The sequence below is a fragment of the Myiozetetes cayanensis genome, unplaced genomic scaffold (assembly GCF_022539395.1).
Source record: "Myiozetetes cayanensis isolate MyiCay16 unplaced genomic scaffold, myiCay2020 scf1, whole genome shotgun sequence".
NCBI lineage: Eukaryota > Metazoa > Chordata > Aves > Passeriformes > Tyrannidae > Myiozetetes > Myiozetetes cayanensis.
In genome coordinates, this window is record NW_026086604.1 from 141,606,121 (window position 1) to 141,624,979 (window position 18,859).

An 18,859-nucleotide genomic window follows, 5' to 3' on the forward strand; every position below is an offset into this window, starting at 1 on the left:
TCCCACGGGGAGCCCCTGCGGCCGAGCCGGGATCCCGGGATGCGTCTGGAAGGGCGTTGCCAGCAGATCGAGGGAGCTGATCCTGCCCCTCTGCTCAGCCCGGGTGAGGCCGCATCTGGAGTGCTCTGTCTGGGCTCCTCCGTCTGGGCGGGAGAGACGTGGAGCTGCCGCAGCGGGTCAGCGCAGGGAGCCAGGGGGATGAGGAACTGGAGCATCTCTCTTGTGAGGAAAGGCTGAGGGAGCTGGGCCTGTTCAGCCTCGAGAAGAGAGGACCGAGAGGGGCCCTCATCAATGTGTGTAAACGTCTAAAGGGGGGTGCCAAGGGGCTGGATTCAGGCTCTTCTTGGTGCCAAGAAATAGGACAAGACGCACTGGGCAGAAACTGATGCACAGGAAGTTCCATCTGAACACGAGGAAGAACCTCTTTACTGTGCAGTGACCATACACTGGGACAGATTGTCCTGAGGGGGTGTGGAGGCTCCCTCACTGGAGATACTCCAGAACTGTCTGGACAAATCCTGTGCTATGTGCTCTGGGACAACCCTCCTTGAGCAGGGAGGTTGGACAAGATGACCCAACTCTTATATTCTAATGCCAGTAACTGTGGTACATCAATCACCTCTTTATTGAAAAGAGGCGAGTAAGTAAACTGTGAAGGGAAGACCAGATGACCCACTCTGCCCCCCTCCAACCTGACCCATTCTGTGATTCTGAGCTGGGTTTCTGCAATTGGAGGGCTTGGACCTGGTGAGGTGGGGATGGGGCACACAGCCCGGCAGCCTTCAAGCACTGTTGTTCTCTTCAGGACCAAACTTTTATTAATTGTATCATGAAACCATCCCTCATCATGGCTGACTCACTTTTAGTAAAGTCGTGCACAATTACTGCAGGGAAAACAATCAAAAAAAAATGAACAGGAAAAGAGTGAAATGCTGAATCTGCCATTCACCCAGATGCTGGGCAGAGGCAGGTATGGAGAACACCTGTAGAAATAAATAAAAATGTTAATAATACTCCCCCAGTGACAATAGCAGAGCTGATCTCTGCAGCAAAGCACAAGTGGCAACTGACCAAAGACACCTGGCAGGAGCTCAATCGTTGCCTGCAGGAAAGGTGTGTTCCATTTCACAGCAAGTATTTACGACCTATTAACACCCGTGATTTAAAAGACCAGATGAAAATTCCTCTGGGTGCTTTTAACTTTGTTGTCCATTTTAAGATTGTAAAAAAAAAAAAAAAAAAGAAAAAGAAAAAGTTAATATGTAACTGCTACTGCTAATATTATTGTTTGTAGAAAACTGACTACTGAGGGGGAAAATAGCAAAGGAAGTGGCATTTTTGTATTTGAGAAACATTCTTGCCATAGTTCAGGGGAAGTTTATCATGCTGCCTTCAAAAGATAAAATTTAACTCCCTATACTTGGCCTTACATAGTCAGTTGACAAGTACATACAAACCCGTGGTACCTTGCTTTGTATTCATGTTTCTAGAATACATTAAAAATGCTGTAAAAGTTGCCTCACAGTCTGAACTGTGAAATACTTTCTCACGTAGGAGAAAAGCAAATCAAGCTCGTAATTATAAGGAAAAGGAAAAAACCCACCTAAAACAAAAAAAAAACCCCTCAATATTTTATTTAGCAAAAAAACCCCAAACCACAAACAAACAAAAACACACACAAAAGCCCAACCAAACAAAAAATAACTGCCAAACACACCACTGACTGCAAGTATGACTTTTAGGGGCTAAATTACATCCACTAAGTATAAACATATATGGATACTAAACTATTTATAAACCTTCTTATGAATTATTTATCTGGTTTTGGCAGAACAATAATAATCTATAAGCAGCTGGGTTGGGGCAATCCCCAGTTATCAACACAGGCTGGAGAACGAACAGATCAAGAGCAGCCCTGCTGAGAAGGACTTGGGAGTGCTGGTGGACAAGAGGCTGGACATGACCCAGCAATGAAAGCCACCAGCCCAGAAAGCCACTAGGTGTGTCCTGGGCTGCATCCAAAGCAGGGTGGGCAGCAGGTCGAGGGAGGGGCTCCTGTCCCTCTGCTCTGCTCTGGGCAGACCCCACCTGCAGAGCTGCCTCCAGCCCTGGGGGCTCAGCACAGGAGTGAGATCCACCTGTTGGAGAGTCCAGAGGAGGCCACCAAGATGATCAGAGGGATGGAGCACCTCTCCTAGGAGGAAAGGCTGAGAGAATTGGGATTGTTCAGCTTAGACAAGAGAAGGCTTTGGGGTGATCTAATTGTGGCCTTCCAGTACCTGAAGGGAGCCTGCAAGAAAGATGGACTTTTTACAAGAGCATGTGTTGACAGAACAAGGGGAATGGATTCAAACTAAAAGAGAGCAGATTTAGATTAGATATTGGAAAAAATTCTTTACTGTGACAGCGGTGAGTCACTGGAACAGGTTGCTCACAGAAGTTGTGGATGCCCCATAGCTGGAAGTGTTTAAGGCCAGGTTGGATGGAGCCCTCAGCAGCCTGGTCAGTGGAAGGTGTCCCTGCCCATGGCAGCAGGGTTAGAATTAGATGATCTCTAAGTTCCCTTCCAACCCAATCCTTCTATGATTCTATGACTTTAAATCTGCTTCCCTGAACAAATAAAAATAGACTTATAAGCCTTCTTGAAGTAATTCAGCGAGCTCTTTAGCTCTATTAGAGTACACTAGTTGGGCAGCTTTGAGAGGAGAATTACAGATGTGGCAAAGTGCCACTAGGGGGTTTGAAAAGAACTTTTCAAAACTTAAACCCTGGGATCAAACTGAAATTAACCTGCTGCATCATAACACAAGCTGGAATAACACCTTTGGAATAACAGTACTAAAATTTGTGCGTGTTTAAATGTTTCCACCACGTATTAAAATAAAGTTGCTCACTAGTGCAGTGGGAAAAGTTAATTAATCAGTAGTTTTACTGTTTTTATAAAAATGGGTGTAAGAGTCCAGGAATACAGGCAATAAAATGACACAAACCTGTTGTATAAAAGGACAGCATAAAAGGATGCCCTAGATTTTCTTTCCAAGGCAAGTGTTGTAAAGAAGGGGTTTGGCAGCCCTGGGAGTTTTAATACAATTTTATCTTCTACATGTTCTTCTCTTGTCTGGTTTGGTACATACATGTTCTTCTCCACCTGCACTGTTATCTGGAAACTGGGAATATAAAATAACTTAGATTTTTATGTTATGTAGTAATATGCTTTTCTTTTTTTCTCTCCTTTTTTGTCTGTGGATGTTTCTCTAAGTCTGTGAAGCAAGGTTGCTTTTTTTCTCACCTCTGTATGGAATGACAAATGACAGCATTACACCAGAAACTTACTGGAAATATCACCCCTCAGAGGGACAACATGGCAGTGCTCCAGGATACCTAAAAGTCATGATTTTTTTAATGATAAAAAAAGAAAACAAATCTTTTTGTATGAAAGAAGAAATTTGTTAGGATCTAGGCTTTGTAGCTTTTTCTCCCCCTTTTCTTAACCAATTTCTGCTGAGGCTTTTTGAAGATGAGAAGAAAACTCAACTACTATCAGCAGCAGTGCATAGATGACCTCTTGCAAAGTGTCTAAAATGCTTCTGTTAGTCCTCCACATTCATAAATAGAAACAGAAAAAAACACGGATCTCTGAGGTAAAGTTTGTGTCTCTAGTTTAGAACTGAAACTTGGAAGAATCCCATAAGAAGGAAAAAAAAAAAAAAGGAGACTATAATTATTGTGAAAACGAACTAAGAAACACATCTTAGTGGAAAATATTTTTGTCTCCAGGAACAATAAATATTTGAGGATCTTGTCTGAAGAGTAGAATTTATGCATTCAGTGAAACTGATGCCAGACTGGGTGATACCAGAGATCAAGCATTTATGGTTTTGCTTCAAACAACAGAAGCTCAGGTATTGTAGAGTCCTTTGACTCTTCTTTGTGCTATATATTAGATAATTTGAAGCAGACAGAAAATATTTTTGCTCTATACTAGATAATCTGAAGCAGGTTGGGACAGCTGGATAAAATCAAACACAGAAGTAGAAAGTATTCCATCATGAGAATCTACCAGGATGAAACTCCCCGTAAACTATGCTTTCATTAATAATTCAATTTTTAATTTTATTTTTATTTTAGGAAAAAACTCCTGAGGAAACATTTCTATTCCATAAAGATTTCAATAGCTAAAAACCTCTAGAGAGAACCATTAGACTGAAACAATGCTGCTGGGTAAAATAAGGTATAATACCAAATACTGTGCTTCAGGAAGATTAACTGTTACTGAAAATAGTCCAGAAGTATCAATTAAAATCGCTTCCAAAACATGTTTTTTTGTCTGAAATCTAAAGGAGTAGTGGTTTTCTTTTTCATCATATAAATTGAATGTTGCCAGTTTTTCCCATCCTGAAAAACCCAGATGTACAAACGAGTTATTCTTCAGAATAACTTCTTTTGGGAAGTTATTCTAAAAAACAGTGCCAGTACTTACTGGGAAAAAAATTATGATGGCAAAGTGGTGTGATGCAAGAGGAAGATAAATGTAGGATGACACTGCTTTGACTGCAACAAAAGCTACTGAGTTTGAAAACGCAAAAATGAATCCATTAAAAAGGAGAAACAAACACATATGCCTAAGAATGGATATAAAGGAATACTGCAAGCAAAAAGTATTAATTAAAATTCTAATAAGGCAAAAGACCTACAAAAGGAGGATATGAAAAGAATAAATATTATCTAAATAAGTTAAATATAATCAGCTCTGTAGCTGATACAATTCACTAGTAGGAAAGTCAGAGTAGTCTCTGGGCCATAAGTGATTGTCTTCAAGAGTTCCTGATGCACTGAAGACTATCGTAAATATTTAAAAATAGGATCAGGAATCATGTGAATTAACAATTCCAAGATTCTTGTGCAAATTATTAGACAATTTATTAGCACCAAAAAGATTAGAATAAACAAATAACTTGTGTTTACCCAGAACATTTTATGAAAAACTTCATAAAGGAGTAACTGGCCCTAATTTATCCCCTGGCAGCAGAGTTTATATCTTGATTTTAACAAGGCTCTTTTGTGTCTATTATAACACTGGGTATGCTAATTTCATACCACCCAGTTGCTTCATCCAAGCACTGTGTGGGCCCAAGTGACTTATCTACATAAGTTCTAAGAAGTCAGTGGTTACCTCTTTATCAGAACTTTCTATTGATGTTACAGATAAATGTTATCAAATTCATGCTACAGGATCTTGCTTCTGTTTTCCTATTTGATTGGCACATTGTCACCCACCTTTAGTTCTGATTAATCAAACTTGCATATAAATTAATGAATTACTCTGCCCAGTATCATTGCTAGGCTCTCAGACCTACAATTATATGTTTGTTATCCTAATGCTACTACAAGATTAATACTCTTCCTGGAGTGTTTCCCCAGTGTATTAAATCTGATTGTATGGGGTACTCCTCTGAACTCTATATCCACTTCATTCGCAGAATACACACTGGACATACAGGAGAGCAGAATAAGATGCAGCATATAGCAAAGTGTTAGTTGGCAAATGTCATGTTAATTCTTCTTTTTTTTTTTCTCACTTGGAATTTTCATTTTGGTTTGTGGTACAGTTTGTATTCTGATTGAGCTACTGTGAAGCCAGATAGGGAAGTAAAATGGAGCAATGGAGTCCAAGGCTGAGAACAAAGAGCTTGAAAAATGAGAAAATATTAATAGTATTGGTTGTAATGGAGGGAGCCAACATATATTTTGTCCATTTATACCAGATGTTACTGAAGCTCAGGAGGGAGGAGTTCACATTAAAGTTTATGGAAGCAAAATAAGAAGAGGAATTCAATAAATGCAAAAATGACATTAGATTTACAGTAACCTGATATTATTGGTGTCCAAAGGGGTCACAGCATCATACTTGATACCCCCAGTTTAAGATAACGAGCTTTTAGAGAGTCTTATGATGCTCTTCGCTCCTCTTACTGTAACAGCCTGTAGGTGTTTTGAGCTCACAAGAAGGCCCAAAGTAAGTAAATTGTAATTTCAAAGCTTGGATTTCCACGTAGTTGTAAATCTTTGGTTTTGTTACTCGTTTTTGTATCATTTGGTTGGTCTGAATTTTCATGTTGAGTAACCTAAATACACAGGTGGAGAACATACACTGTCAATAGCAAAGAGAAAGTAAAGAAGAGCAACATGAGTCTCTGGACAGAAATTATTTTTGCTTAGAGTGGTGCACTGTGTCTTGTTGCAGGCATGGAGGGAATTTGGAAGGATGAGAAAACAGAGCAGCATGTTCAGTCATCAAGATATGTATTCTTTTTCCAACTCTGCTGTGAAGCATCAAGCAAACAACTTTTCCTTTTGTGCTGTTGCCTTTTGATTTTCCATTTCCCTGGATAACTGAGATGAGGCTGCTTTCACTTCTTAAGGAAATGCAGATTATGCAGCTTTCCTATTTGTCCGTTTGTATGTTTTCATAACTTTTCAGCCTATTGGCTAAATTCATCCTCCCCTTTTCCCTGCAGGCAAATACTGAGTCTCAAAGTCCGACAAATTTTGTGAAAATTGGCAGCTGAAGAGAGGAGAAAAAGGAAACCCCAAACAAAACCCCAACAAACTCCTAGTAAATGCTGAGTTTAATCAGTGAGCACGTACCAGCAAACTGATTAGACACAGCTAAGGACAAGCGACAGCTGCCCCTTACAGAAGTGGTGGCTAAAATAAAGTTATTAAAAACATAAAGGAATGATAGGAGGAATGATATGGGAACCAGGTGCTATTATGTAAAAGGGACACAGGACACAAGCCTGTTATAAAATCACCTCTTTCTGTTTAAGATGTAAGGGCTTACAAATCCCAAGATTGACAGTGCCACCCTCAGTACTCGTGTGCGCTAACAAGATGACAGAGGAGGCAGCTTTATGTGAGGATATGCGAGCAGACCTTCAGGAAACACCTGTTGAGACTAAGACGCGGGGTGACCTGCCCCTGGCTCCTCTGAGTTACCGATCAGTCGATCCTTTAGTAATACCCCTCAATAGGGAACAGAGAGAAACACGAAGGGTCACCGGGGCGTGTGACAGGTAGAAATCATCCAGCCGCAATACCTGAGTGAAGAGAATGGTGTGGTTTGCCCGTGAGGGAGCGCGCACACGCACACAGACACACACACAGACACAGATAGATACATTCACACACATACACACACACACACACACTCCCCTTGGCGCGGTGCTCCTGCTCCCGCCACCCAGGAGGAGCCCATTTCCTCGCGGCGGCCCCCGGGGCCGCGCTCCCCTCCCCGCACTCCCGGAGGCCGCGCAGCCCCTGGGCGGAGAGGTCTGATCCGGACCGGTGTCCCGCGAACCCGCGCTTCCCCGGACAGGCCTGGAGGGAGGGATGAGCGAGCGGCGGCGGGGAGGGAGCCGCGGCCGCCCGGGGCGGGGGAGGTGTCGGGGCAGAGGCGTTCGTGCGGCGGCGGCGCCAATAGCGGCGGCCGGGGCCGGGCCGCCTCCTCCCGGCGGCGGCGGCGGCGGCCGGGCCGGCAGAGCCCGGAAGCGGCGGCGGGCGGTGCCGGAGCGCGGTGAGCGGGGCCGGGCGCGGGATGCGAGGAGGCGCCGCCGCCGCCCTGCCCCCTGCCCGCTCGCAGCCAGCGCCCCGGCAGGAGGAGGAGGAGCGGCGGGAGGAGCGGCAGCAGCAGTAGGAGCCGCCGCTGCGGGAGCATGAGCGGGGCCGCCGCTAAGCAGCCCCCCGGCGCGGGGTCCGCCGCGGATCCCCCCGCGGAGAAAGCGGCGGCTGCGGAGCCGGTGCAGGAGCCGCCGCCGCTGCTGAGCGTGGACGTGACGGGCTTGGTGTCGCAGTTCGCGAGGAGCTTCGTGCTGATCTTCCCCGTGTATGTGCTGGGCTACCTGGGGCTGAGCTTCAGCTGGGTGCTCATCGCCCTGTGCGGGCTCTTCTGGATCCGCAGGCACCGCGGCGGCAAGAGCTCCCGCCTGGGCCGGGCGCTCGCCTTCCTGGAGGACGAGGAGGAGGCGGTGCGGCTCAGCGTCTCCTCCGCGGATCTGCCTGCGTGGGTGAGTGGCCAACACCCCTCTGCGCTGCCGGGAGCACCCGCCGGGCCGGGCCCTGCTCCCTCCCCGCGGCGGTGCCCCCTCCCCGGGTTGCGCCACAGGCCGGAGGCCGGAGCCCCAGAGCCGGCCTGGCGGGGAGGGAGGGAGCGATGCGGTGAGGACATGGCATCTCCCGCGCCCCGCGGCTGCTCGGCCCGGTTCGCCAGCCTCTCCCGAGACTCGGTGCCCAGCCGCGGGAGCGGGCGGGCAGTGTCGCTTCCCTCCCTCCTTCCCTCCGCCGGGGTGGCCTGTCCCCGTCCCCGCCGCCGCTCCGTCAGCCCCGCGGCGCTGCCGGGCGGTGACAGCCCGAGCCTGCCATGGCCGGGGTTTCCCTCGCAGAAATAAACTTTACCGCAGGATTTGGGTTTCTCTCCCCTCGGGTGCCAAGCGACGCGCACGGCTTGGCCGTGGCGAGGTCTCTACAGCGCTCGGATGTCGCGGCTCGGGCCGTTTCTTGCAAAGTTGAGATGAGAGACAAGGCAGACCTGGGTTTTAACGCTGTCAGTGTTTTCAATAAAGCGTTACCTAATGGGGAGTGATACAGAAATGAGGTGGTGTTTCTGAAAGGTTTCGGGGCTGTAACGTGAGGACTGAGGTGCAGGGGCTGCAGTCACTTTAGTTGTGCATTTATGTGGTGAGGTTTTTAAAAGGCTTTCTCTGAATCTTCCCCTGAAAGTTTTAGGCTTTCTAATAAGTCTTCAGAATTACCGTTTTTTTTTTTTTTAAGCTGAAATCGGGCTCCTCAGTTGAAGTCCTTTGCTTTGTAAATCTTCCTTTGGAGGATTAACAGTGTTTTGGGTAGGGCTGACAGCCCAGTGCCAGTGCGCATCCAGGCCTCCCTGTGCCCTGCACCGGCCCTGGGATGGGCTGTGTGGAGCTTGCTGCTCGCATCCTTTTCTTACCTGAAGCCTTGAGGGTTTCTGTCAATTCTTTCTGTGCTTTGTTGAGTACTTTCTGCTCCTCAGCTCTGGCCATCAACATCTCTGCCAGGGACTGTTCTTCACAGTGACTGTGCCTCGGGCACCATTGAGGTAATAAGAACCCAGGTAGCTGTTTTCATGCTATCATATTGCAATGCCTGATGTGACCTGTCCTACCTCTACTGAGGAAGTTACAGAATAGAATGTAGTGGGCAGGTGTCAGACGGGAGTCTTTTACTCCTGGTTTTCATATCTTTCACCAAAGTTCGAGTGGAAGATCACGATAAAAATGAGGATAGTGTGCAAGAGAGATTAAACGGTTTTACCACTTGAAGATGTGAGTCTCAAATAATGCAGGTAAAAGCTCTTATGTTAGCTCTGTGTTGTGTTTGGTTTCCTTCCCTGTAATCACGCAGCAATGTAGTGAAAGTGTTCTGACTTGATGCATTTAAAATGAATTAGCTGTATCTAGATTTGTTGTGGAGGGCTGTATATAGTAACTATCTGCTGGTAACTAAGCCGTAGATATTCAAGCTTAGTGCTGCACATAAGTTTTATTTCCAGACGCAGTTTTTTACCTTTGATAAAATGTCAATTAATTCCTGTGTTGAGTTGTCCAAATAACTAAATATTAAGGGGCCTCTTGACTGAAGTCAGAGGCAAAAAAATGGTAGAGAGGAATGAGTGCTGGCTGCAAGCACCTGCATATAGTGTGGCATTGTGAGGAAGCAGCTGATCAATATGTAGGGTTTCCCCAAAAGTGTGAACTTCTCACACACCAGCTGGCAGAGATACTGTAAATCATCATTGGTTGGTTTTGGGTATAGGGTGGGTTTTGTTATTTTTTCCTTACTCTTTATTCATCTTTTTAAATTTTAAATGTCATGGTTCTTTGTTTCTGCTGACACATATGCTGTATTCTGGAAGCATCCAAATAAATGTAGCTTCCAGATTAAATGCAGTCTGGAAAAGGAAGAGTTCTGAACCCTGAAGGCCCACTTAAATCGAAAGTAGTCTTCAGTGTCCGCTGTCAGAGTCATTAAAGTTTTTATGAGTCTTTTTGCTGCTTCTGTATCTTGAAAAACTGCTGTTTTTCTTCCTTCTGCAATAGCGTGTTGTCTTGGAGATTCATGGATTTTGTATTTCCAGTAAGAGCTAATGGATGGTATATGGAGCATTACATCTCTTTAATAGGTATCTACTTTATCCACCTTAATGCAAACTCCACACTGAAGTGTGTTCCCTTGGTTTCTGGTCAGGGAAATAAACTTCAAATTACTTGAGTAGGACAGTGCTGTGTTTTAAATATTGGAAACTAATCTTACTCTTCTGAGACAGAAACTGAGATGTAATAAACCATTTTTCAACTAAAATTATGTGACATCTCAAACATTTATTTGGCACGTGGTATCTTTCTGAGTTCTTGATTGGAAAAGAGCTTTAGCTTTATGTGTGATTTCCTCCCCACCCCACCTACCTTGGGATTGGCTGCTGCTTTAGTGGTTCATGTTAAGTACTCAGTAATACTGCATTGAGTTATTTATTTTTAGGAGAGTGAGTATTTCAGGAGAATTTTTTTTCTGCTGGCAATATGCTCAGTTGCAATTTGAAAGTGATACTGTTGTGCTATCACACTGGAGTTTGTAATGTTAATTATTAGTTTCCTAAATTAGATCTATTTCTTCCATTACCAGGTGGTTATACAGTAGGAATATTCTGTACTGTGCATGTAAAATGAATTAATTCAACATGAGTACAAGTTACATATTTTAAAATGTCAGCACTGAATTATCTAAAAAAAATGTACATGCAAAAAGATGTTGCAGTTACTGTCTTATTTTTTTAAGATCTGTGCCAATAGACTTGCTAACATAGTTAAAACTGCTGCATTTTTGGAAGATGTCATGGATTATATGGGGTTGGAGGGAGCAGAGGTGGGTGCTTTTCTAAATAATTTAAAGCTAGGCAGCTGAACTTACAATGAGAAAGAATTGGAGATCAAAGTGGTCTTTCAGTAAAGACATTTTAAGACATGAAAAGGTCTTTAAATGAAGACATTTCCCCTTTTCTTAGCAACATTTTAATGCACCTGATGTATTTTATACTGAAATGTATGTAATTTAGATGCAGACATATAAGAAAAGTGGCACTTTAGGTATTGCCGCTTACAGGATTGAAGATAGGAAACCTGGGCTCTAAATTTTTAAAGGCCGGGTATCATGTTGCTTTTTAAGACAGTAATGAAATTTCATAATCTAAATGATACAACAAATTTACTTCATTCTTTCTCAGAACAACCAAAAAAGTTAATCTGATTTTGCTATTTTAGAGGTTTTGGTTACTTAATGTGAGTTTTATCACATGCCAACATATCGTGTTCGACATGTTTTTGGGTTAGGGAAACTTTGACTCCTGTTTCTTCAACATACAGATAAAAAGCTGTGCTGCATTTGTTTTCCCCAGATTAAATGTAAATTTGGCCTGGGACCAGGAGCTGTATCTCTGTGCAGTCTGTCAGCAATCAGCAGGCGACCAAAATAGGAACAAATCTTAGTATTTTTAAAAAATTGATTCTGAAAACAGATTTAGACAATTTTCTTCGTATCCCTAAGCATGTATTATTCAGGAACTGAAATAGTGGACATGTTTATAGTAAAAGTACTGCCATATTAAAACATTAACCACAAGTCTGCTGTGGCATTTTGGGTCCTATGGATTTGCCTAAGTTTCTGCGCTAGATTGGAGTGATTTGTAGTTCTTTTCCCCACTTGTTTTGTTTTGTCATCTATTTAAAAAAAGGAAAGAGCCTTCCTAAACCTAAATAGATGTCTGCTCACCTTTTTAGCTAAACTGATACAGAGTCCTGTTGTTAAGAAATTTGGTGAATCTTCCTTCTCTTGGGAAGTTGTATGAAATTCTTCCAAACCATGAGTATTGTAGGTTACCACTGAACTGCTGTCCCATCACTACCACTCGAGGGAGGAGGTAATGTCAGCATATATCCTTTTTATGTGATGCTGATATATAACTGCATAATCAATACAATAATTAGCACCCCATGTTTTGTTGAGTGGTTTTGTGTTGGTGGTGTCCAGTAAAGCACGACTTGAGTGGTCGTTGGGTGTTTCTTAGTTGAATGTTGAACCAACTGCAAGTGTTTAAGGGGTGGGAAGGCATTCTGACTAAAACCAGGCTTCAGAAAGCATGTGTGAAAAAGGAAATTGGGATTTATAACTGTAAAAATTATTTGTATTTAGGCTTGTGTTAGAATAAAATATGGATACGTACTTTTCTCCCTGCACCAAACCGTTCCATGAGCTTCCTGACAGATGCTCCGATTTTATGGTTAGAGCAACAAAAACTGGTTTTTATGGGTATTGGGAAGGCAGAGCCAGTGTTTGTGGAAGAAAAATGGTTAGGTAGCTCTAATTATAGGATCACACCTGTACTGAGTGACATTTGCAGAGAGGGTTGAGGTGATGATGCTCTTATGTGTATTTGATATGAAGATTTCTGACTGATTTAGAATCAAGCTTGCTAACTGGATCTTAGATAGATGGTTCAGGACAGGAATCTCCAAAGAATCCCCTCTGATGGACATTAAGTATGTACTCAGTAAATCTGATAACGAAGTGGACTTCTGCAATACAGTGTGTGTTTTTATTTGCCATAGAACAAAAATATGTTCCTCTTAACTTCTAATTATACCTTTGGTTAATGGTGCTATTGCTGTAGCTGTAAGAACTGTGGGCTGGGTTTTTATACAACATACTGAAATATGAAGACACTGAGGCACTGGGATATGTTCCTCTGATCCTTTTCCAACTGTTAGTTGAGTGTGCTAGATTGAACTTACCAAGGGGGGATTTATAAGAAAAATTATTCCCAGGTACAGTTATTTAATGCCAGGCAGGATCTAATCAGTTTTGATGGGGAGCAGACGTGTGCTCTGGACTGCCGGCCTGCATCTGGGAAGTATGAAGAGGAGTGAGTAAGAACAGAATAACAACTTGTGAGTACTTAACAACCGAAGTCCGTGTCCTCCTTCTGCCTGATTATTTTTCATTTTACACTGCCTTCTGTTCTAGGGGATTCATAGTGCACGAATACATACAGTTGTGTGTGTGTTTGTGGTTAGGTTTTGTTTTTAAAGGAAGAAGTTTAACTTGGTTCAGTGTTACTGCAGTTAAGGTAACATGGGTGACTTCCTAAGAGTACCCCATAGTTAGGAGACCTGTGAGTGATGGCTCTGGGAATGGAGAACCAGAGGGAAAGAAGGCATGTTGGACAATGGATCATATCTCCCTGTTTCTCAAAGTTTTCAAAATGAGTGTGTTAAAGCTGTGCAGAGATGGTGCCTGTCCCAGAACACCTTCTCTCACGTAGTACTGTTGTAAGAGCCACGATGTGACTCATGTAAAGATCCCTTTCCAGAACATTTCTGGTCGAAAGCCACATGCTGAGTTGATGTTTATGAACATGGTATCAAACTATTAAAGAAAAATATTACACTGAAAGTATTATTATGCCTCTTCAACTGTTTGTAGGTGCCACAGGCCTTCTAAATATATATGTATCCTACATTGTTTTCTCATATAACGAAGTAGTGTTACATAAAAATTATTACTGAGTTTTGGGACTACTGCAAAAGTGTTCTTTAAATCTACAGATTTTCTGAATAACCGAGGAAGATGCATACAAGTGTTTTTAGGTTTCTGTTATTGTTTGGGTTTTTTGATTTTTTTTTGGTGTTTTTTAATTTTGCATTTTAGTTTGCTAGTGTTTTTTTCATACCTGAGCAGTTTTGCTTATAAGGGCTGGCCCCACTTTTACCGTATTTGAAAATGTGGGAGTCATAAAGATCTGATCTGTAAAGACTGAATTTTTATGGAGGGGAAAAAATCCAGAGTTAGAGTCAACCTCTGCTGCCTCCTTTACAAGATTTTTCTCACTGTAAATTACTACTCTGTTTTGAGATTGCTGGCACACCACAGCGTAGTTGGATATGCATTCTAAGATATTTTTAATTTGTTGGGTTTTTTACATGAGAACCTGCTGGGAAATAAAGTTTAATCAGAGTTATTGTGAAAACATTTTCATTGTAGTTTAGTTTAATGAAAGCCTGTTTTATAAATTTGAAGTATTCAAAACAATTATTTGGTGTCCTGTTCTTGTTCTTGAAAATGAAACAAGAGGCAGCATTTTGTTTCTGGTAAAATAAAATTATTTGACTTAAATAATTTGGTTTATATTAAAGTTTATCTCCCATTTATTGAATCATTCCCTAGTTCTCTAGTTGCTAAAATTGCCTCCAGCATAACTTCTTTTAAGCTTAGCAACAGTTTTATGCTGACCATATGCCTGTACTGAATCTAAGGTGTGGGTTTGTGGAAACTGTTTTTAAAACAATACCAAGTTTCGAAAGAATGCTAATTTTTAAATATCCTCTGTAGTGTCTGAAACCAGTTCATCAGAGCCTTACAGTAGTACCTCAGACTCTGAAAGTAGCAGTTACTGATTGTGAATGAACCTCTGCCGTTGCTTTAGTGTGTCTCAATATGTAGTTAAAAGGAAATCAGTGAAAGATTGTGATTCTTCTGGGTGGATTACAGATGATAGGTTTGGTATGAGGCATTACTAGTTTCCATACAGAGTGTCTCTGACCTGTGGTGTCTTCCTCTTTGCTTTTCCTTATTCTTGGACAATAAAAATTAAGTCCAATAGTACCCTTTCCTAAGGAAGTTTAGAATGGACACCCCACCAGCAGCTTTGGAGCTCTTCTGTGGGCCAGCAGAGGCCAACTTCCAAAGTTTCTGTACCAGGGTTGAAAGGCCAGCAGAATTTCAAATGCAGTATGACTAGAGCTGCTTTTGCATATTTGGGGTAAATACTGCACCACTTCAAAGAAGAAAGTTAAGTCCTTATCTTTGGCTGGTGTTTGTGAACACTTAATGAAAATAAAGGATATACAGAGCTGGAGTATTCAACATAGAAATAAATGTGAAAAAGAATGGTGGGAAAACAGGATTTTGATAAGAAGAGGGGAGAGCATTTTTATTTTAAACAACTGTTTGAATTCAGTACATTGTGAAACTGAACTATTTGGAGAGGTCTGGCATTTTTTCATTTGTATGACTTTTGAATCATGTGGCACTTTGATATTTCTGGGTAAGTTTTGTTTCAGTTGAATGAGAAGAGAATTCTGTGAAGTTTGGAAAGAAACTGTTGGATGAGAAATAAGAGGGACAAATTAAATCAGGAATTTGCTGAAAGTGACTGTGTGTGAAATGGTGGAAGCCAGATGCCAGATTTATGTGTTTGACAGAGTTTTTAATTTGTCCAAGATGGCATGAACTGACCCAGGACCCCTCTTTGGTCCCATCTGTTGTGCACTAAATGCTTTTCTCATTTTTGTAAGAAAAACAAGAAAGGATTGGACTACACTTGCATTTCTTAGACAGTCTTAACAAGTCTTTTGAGGAGGCCTTGACTTCTCACTGGATGAGACCAAAATTCAGTTGGGGCGATGATAGCATAATTAAAGATGTATGCGGTTTTTTTTTTAAATAATCAACTTATTTTTTTTCTAACGTGTGCAACTTTCTCTTTGTTTTGATTTCACAGAAGTTCATTTTATTATGTTTTTAGTGTATGTTTTGTGACTTTTCTTAGCTGACAATAATGGATTGTCAGGCCTGGAAAGTGAGGTTGTACAAACTTGCCTCATCAATTAGTGAAGTAGCTGATAGTAGATTTCTTCTACTTGACTAGAATTAGTCCATATTTAACTTCCTTTATAAGGAAGTCCCATTACAAAAGTGAGGTTCAGGAATTTAGGGATGTGTTTTAAACCAGCTGGCTAGCCTTGCCAAGTCTGTTCCACTTACCTCAGCTTTTCAAGGTACTTCTTGATGCTTTGTTCCTTGATACAGTCCTGTACAATCCTCATCCCAATGTCAGGGCTCAGGTGAGAAGCTGTGTCCCATCTCCTCTTGAATCCCTTGGATATGGTGCCTGGGAGAGGGAGGAGAAGAGGTGCTTCTCAGCCTTCTTGCACAGTCATCTGATCTCAATCCCCAACCTACTTGTAGTTTTTTATTCTCAATAGCTGTTACCAGGCTTTGTGTACCAGTCTTTATTAGATTGCTGGAGTTCTTTTCTTTGCAGCTTAAAAGGTGTGGCCTTTTGTTTGTTTGTTTTGTTTGTTTTGGTTTTTTGTTTGGTTTTGTTCCCTCTGTGTTTCCTGTGATACGGTTAAAAGTTAGAGGAGCAGTGAGAATTTTAAAGCTTTTCCTACTGATGGTTCTTTCTTCATGAGAATGTAAATTTTGTTGGTAGGCTTTCCTCTGCACTCATGTGTTCTTGTTGCCGAGAGAATCAGGATGGGGGTAGTGAAAGGACTGATCCTGCAGTTTCAAAATGAAGTAAATGGGCACTCCCAACAGAAGGATATTCTGCATCCAATTGCACTTTCCCAATGCCCCCTTGTGCCAGCATTAGAATTTCCTTGCCAAGTAATTGTAAGTTTTCTACCAAGTTTGGTATTCAGCTGGATCAATTTCATGAGTTTACTGTGCAACCACACAAGTGCCAGTGCCTGCAAAAGGGAGGAGCTGGAAGCTGTGGTCAGGTTTAAACTGAGATGGGACAATGGGCTGCATAAACAGGCCCTTCTTAGACAGAGGTGGCAAATAAAGGTGCTGAGATGTCTTTGTGGGGAACCAAAGTTTGAACTTGAGCTGTTTATAATGTCAAATTGCATATCTAACTTCTTTTATAATGTTTCAACAGACCTGTTAACATATCTAATCATCAAGCATATAAATTCTCAGTGTTTTGATACAGCTTAAAAGTTGGCCCTGTTTTTAGTGCGTTGTTGGGTTGGATGAGTTCCTTCCAACCTGCGTTACTCTATCATTTTTCTTTTTGTTTTAAGCTGTCATTTAAATTAGCTTTCAGTCTCCAGTTGTGGCTTACAAATGATAAGACATCTTTTCTGCATTGAATACCATTATTTGCTTAAATATTAAATATACTAATAAAAATATTTAAAAAGGCTATCTTTAGAGAGCTGTTTTGTGGGAGATGGTGAGACTTCTTAAGTCATTCAGATGCCTCTCAACTAAATAGTTAGTATTAAAATTCTGTGCAGAAAATTGCTAAAACACACAATTTTTGAAATGAAACTCCTGTTATATAATTAACCTTTAGAAGACAAGCATTCCCATATAATGAGTCATTGCACAAAGTTTTGTCTGCTACACCCTGAGACGACTACAGAATTCTCCTTAGGAGCTGAAAATCTGAGACAGGACTAGTGGTTTTCTGCTGGAGCAGTCTGGAATGATGTACCAAGAAGTTGTTACTATACTAGAAATACTAAACTAGTTTTACTTGGCTGAAAATATCTGTCATATGACAGACAAGCCTTGCATTGTCATTTGGCTGTCCTTATCGTATAGCAGCATGGGGCGAGTTTACATTAGTTCAGTTGCAGCACTTTCACCTGAGAGATTAATATTTGCAGTGTAAATTGCGTAACTTTTCTCATCTCCCTGCCTGAAAACTGTATTTGAGAGAGTCTGGTACAGACTCTTGCGCTGTTGTTTTCATGACCTTTGTTTGCGTTCCTTTAGTTAGATACCGGCTCACGTGCATTATCCAAACCGACTGAAATAGTCTCCTTTGGGGAAATTTTGAAAGATGCACCACCAAATGTAAAATTAAATGTAGTGACGATGCATTGCCTTCTGTTCTGTCACTGCCAACCTTAGCAGGAAGGTGGGAAGAAAGCGAGTGAATGTCTGAGAGTGTGGTGTCTTCCTGTTTCATTTTTATAAGTAAGCACAGGATATGTTGAGGCACGAAGGTGGCTATAAAACCTTGATTGTTCCGATTTCAATTAATTAGGCAGTGTTACGACCCACACTTCTGCTCTCAAAGTTTGTAAGGGACCTTTTTTGAAATAGGTTACTAAAAAAAAAAAATGGATTGTGGGGAGGAAAACATTGCAGGGAAAACTGAAAGAGAACTTCCCAGCTCAGGAAGCTCCCAGTTGGCTTTGTAGTTAAGCATTATTGCTGCTGCTTTGTACCACATGGTTCTTTATGCCTTATTGCAGATCTGCAAACCTTGATAGAACAAAAACTCTGTATCTGTGCTTTCTCAGGTACTCTTCTTCACATCACATATTCTGTAAACTAGTGAATAAGTTTACAGCTTTATATCCCAAAACTCGACAAGAACTCTTGTGGCTTTTTTCTGCAGAGTATTAAAAGACGTGCTCTGATCTGTGAGTTTTTGTGCAGGCTTATAGGGCAAACCCTCAGGACTTGTTGGTAGTTAGCATGTTTGAGCTGTCTGCGTGTTTCAAGCAGACTGTTAATGTGATGAATCTATGATACTTCAAATGAGGAAATGTCTTTTCCTAATTTGTTAATTTTTCGTAGTGCAATAAGCTTGCTGGTCCAGAATTTTGAAAACTTGTAATTTGTTTTGATGCAAGACTTCCTTCCTCCCCCAGGCTGTTGATTCATCTTGTTAATTGTTGAACTAGAACGCTAAATTCTCTTGTAAGTGTGGCTAGGAAGTTGTCTTAGTCTAGTAATTAATTTTATGCTGCAGACTAAATTTATGTTTTAAAATGCGGTGTTCCTTGCCCAGTGACTTTCTCCTAAAATACTTGAACTAGAAAAAGAACACTTTTCCACCCACCCACCCTCTGCCAGTTAAATATCAAATGGCAGCCAGGAAGTGATAAGAGAGTGTTTCATGGAGGGAAAAAAACCCAGTGTTCAGTCATCTGACTTGTGCGTGTTATAAGAATATTCAGTGGTG

The 18,859-nt window shown here is 41.8% G+C and overlaps 1 protein-coding gene across 3 annotated transcripts in view; it reads left to right on the forward strand.

The window, feature by feature from the left end:
* Positions 1 to 7,641: 7,641 nt before the first annotated feature.
* The window catches only part of ESYT2 (extended synaptotagmin 2), a 77,522-nt gene continuing 66,304 nt past the window's right edge, over positions 7,642 to 18,859 (forward strand). The window contains exon 1 of one of the 3 annotated variants that reach the window (XM_050310534.1): positions 7,642 to 8,066. In XM_050310534.1, the coding sequence (XP_050166491.1) occupies positions 7,716 to 8,066 (351 nt within the window). In that variant the 5' untranslated portion in view covers positions 7,642 to 7,715. The remainder of the gene's footprint in view (positions 8,067 to 18,859) is intronic. The other 2 variants (XM_050310542.1, XM_050310550.1) reach the window with 2 other exon arrangements.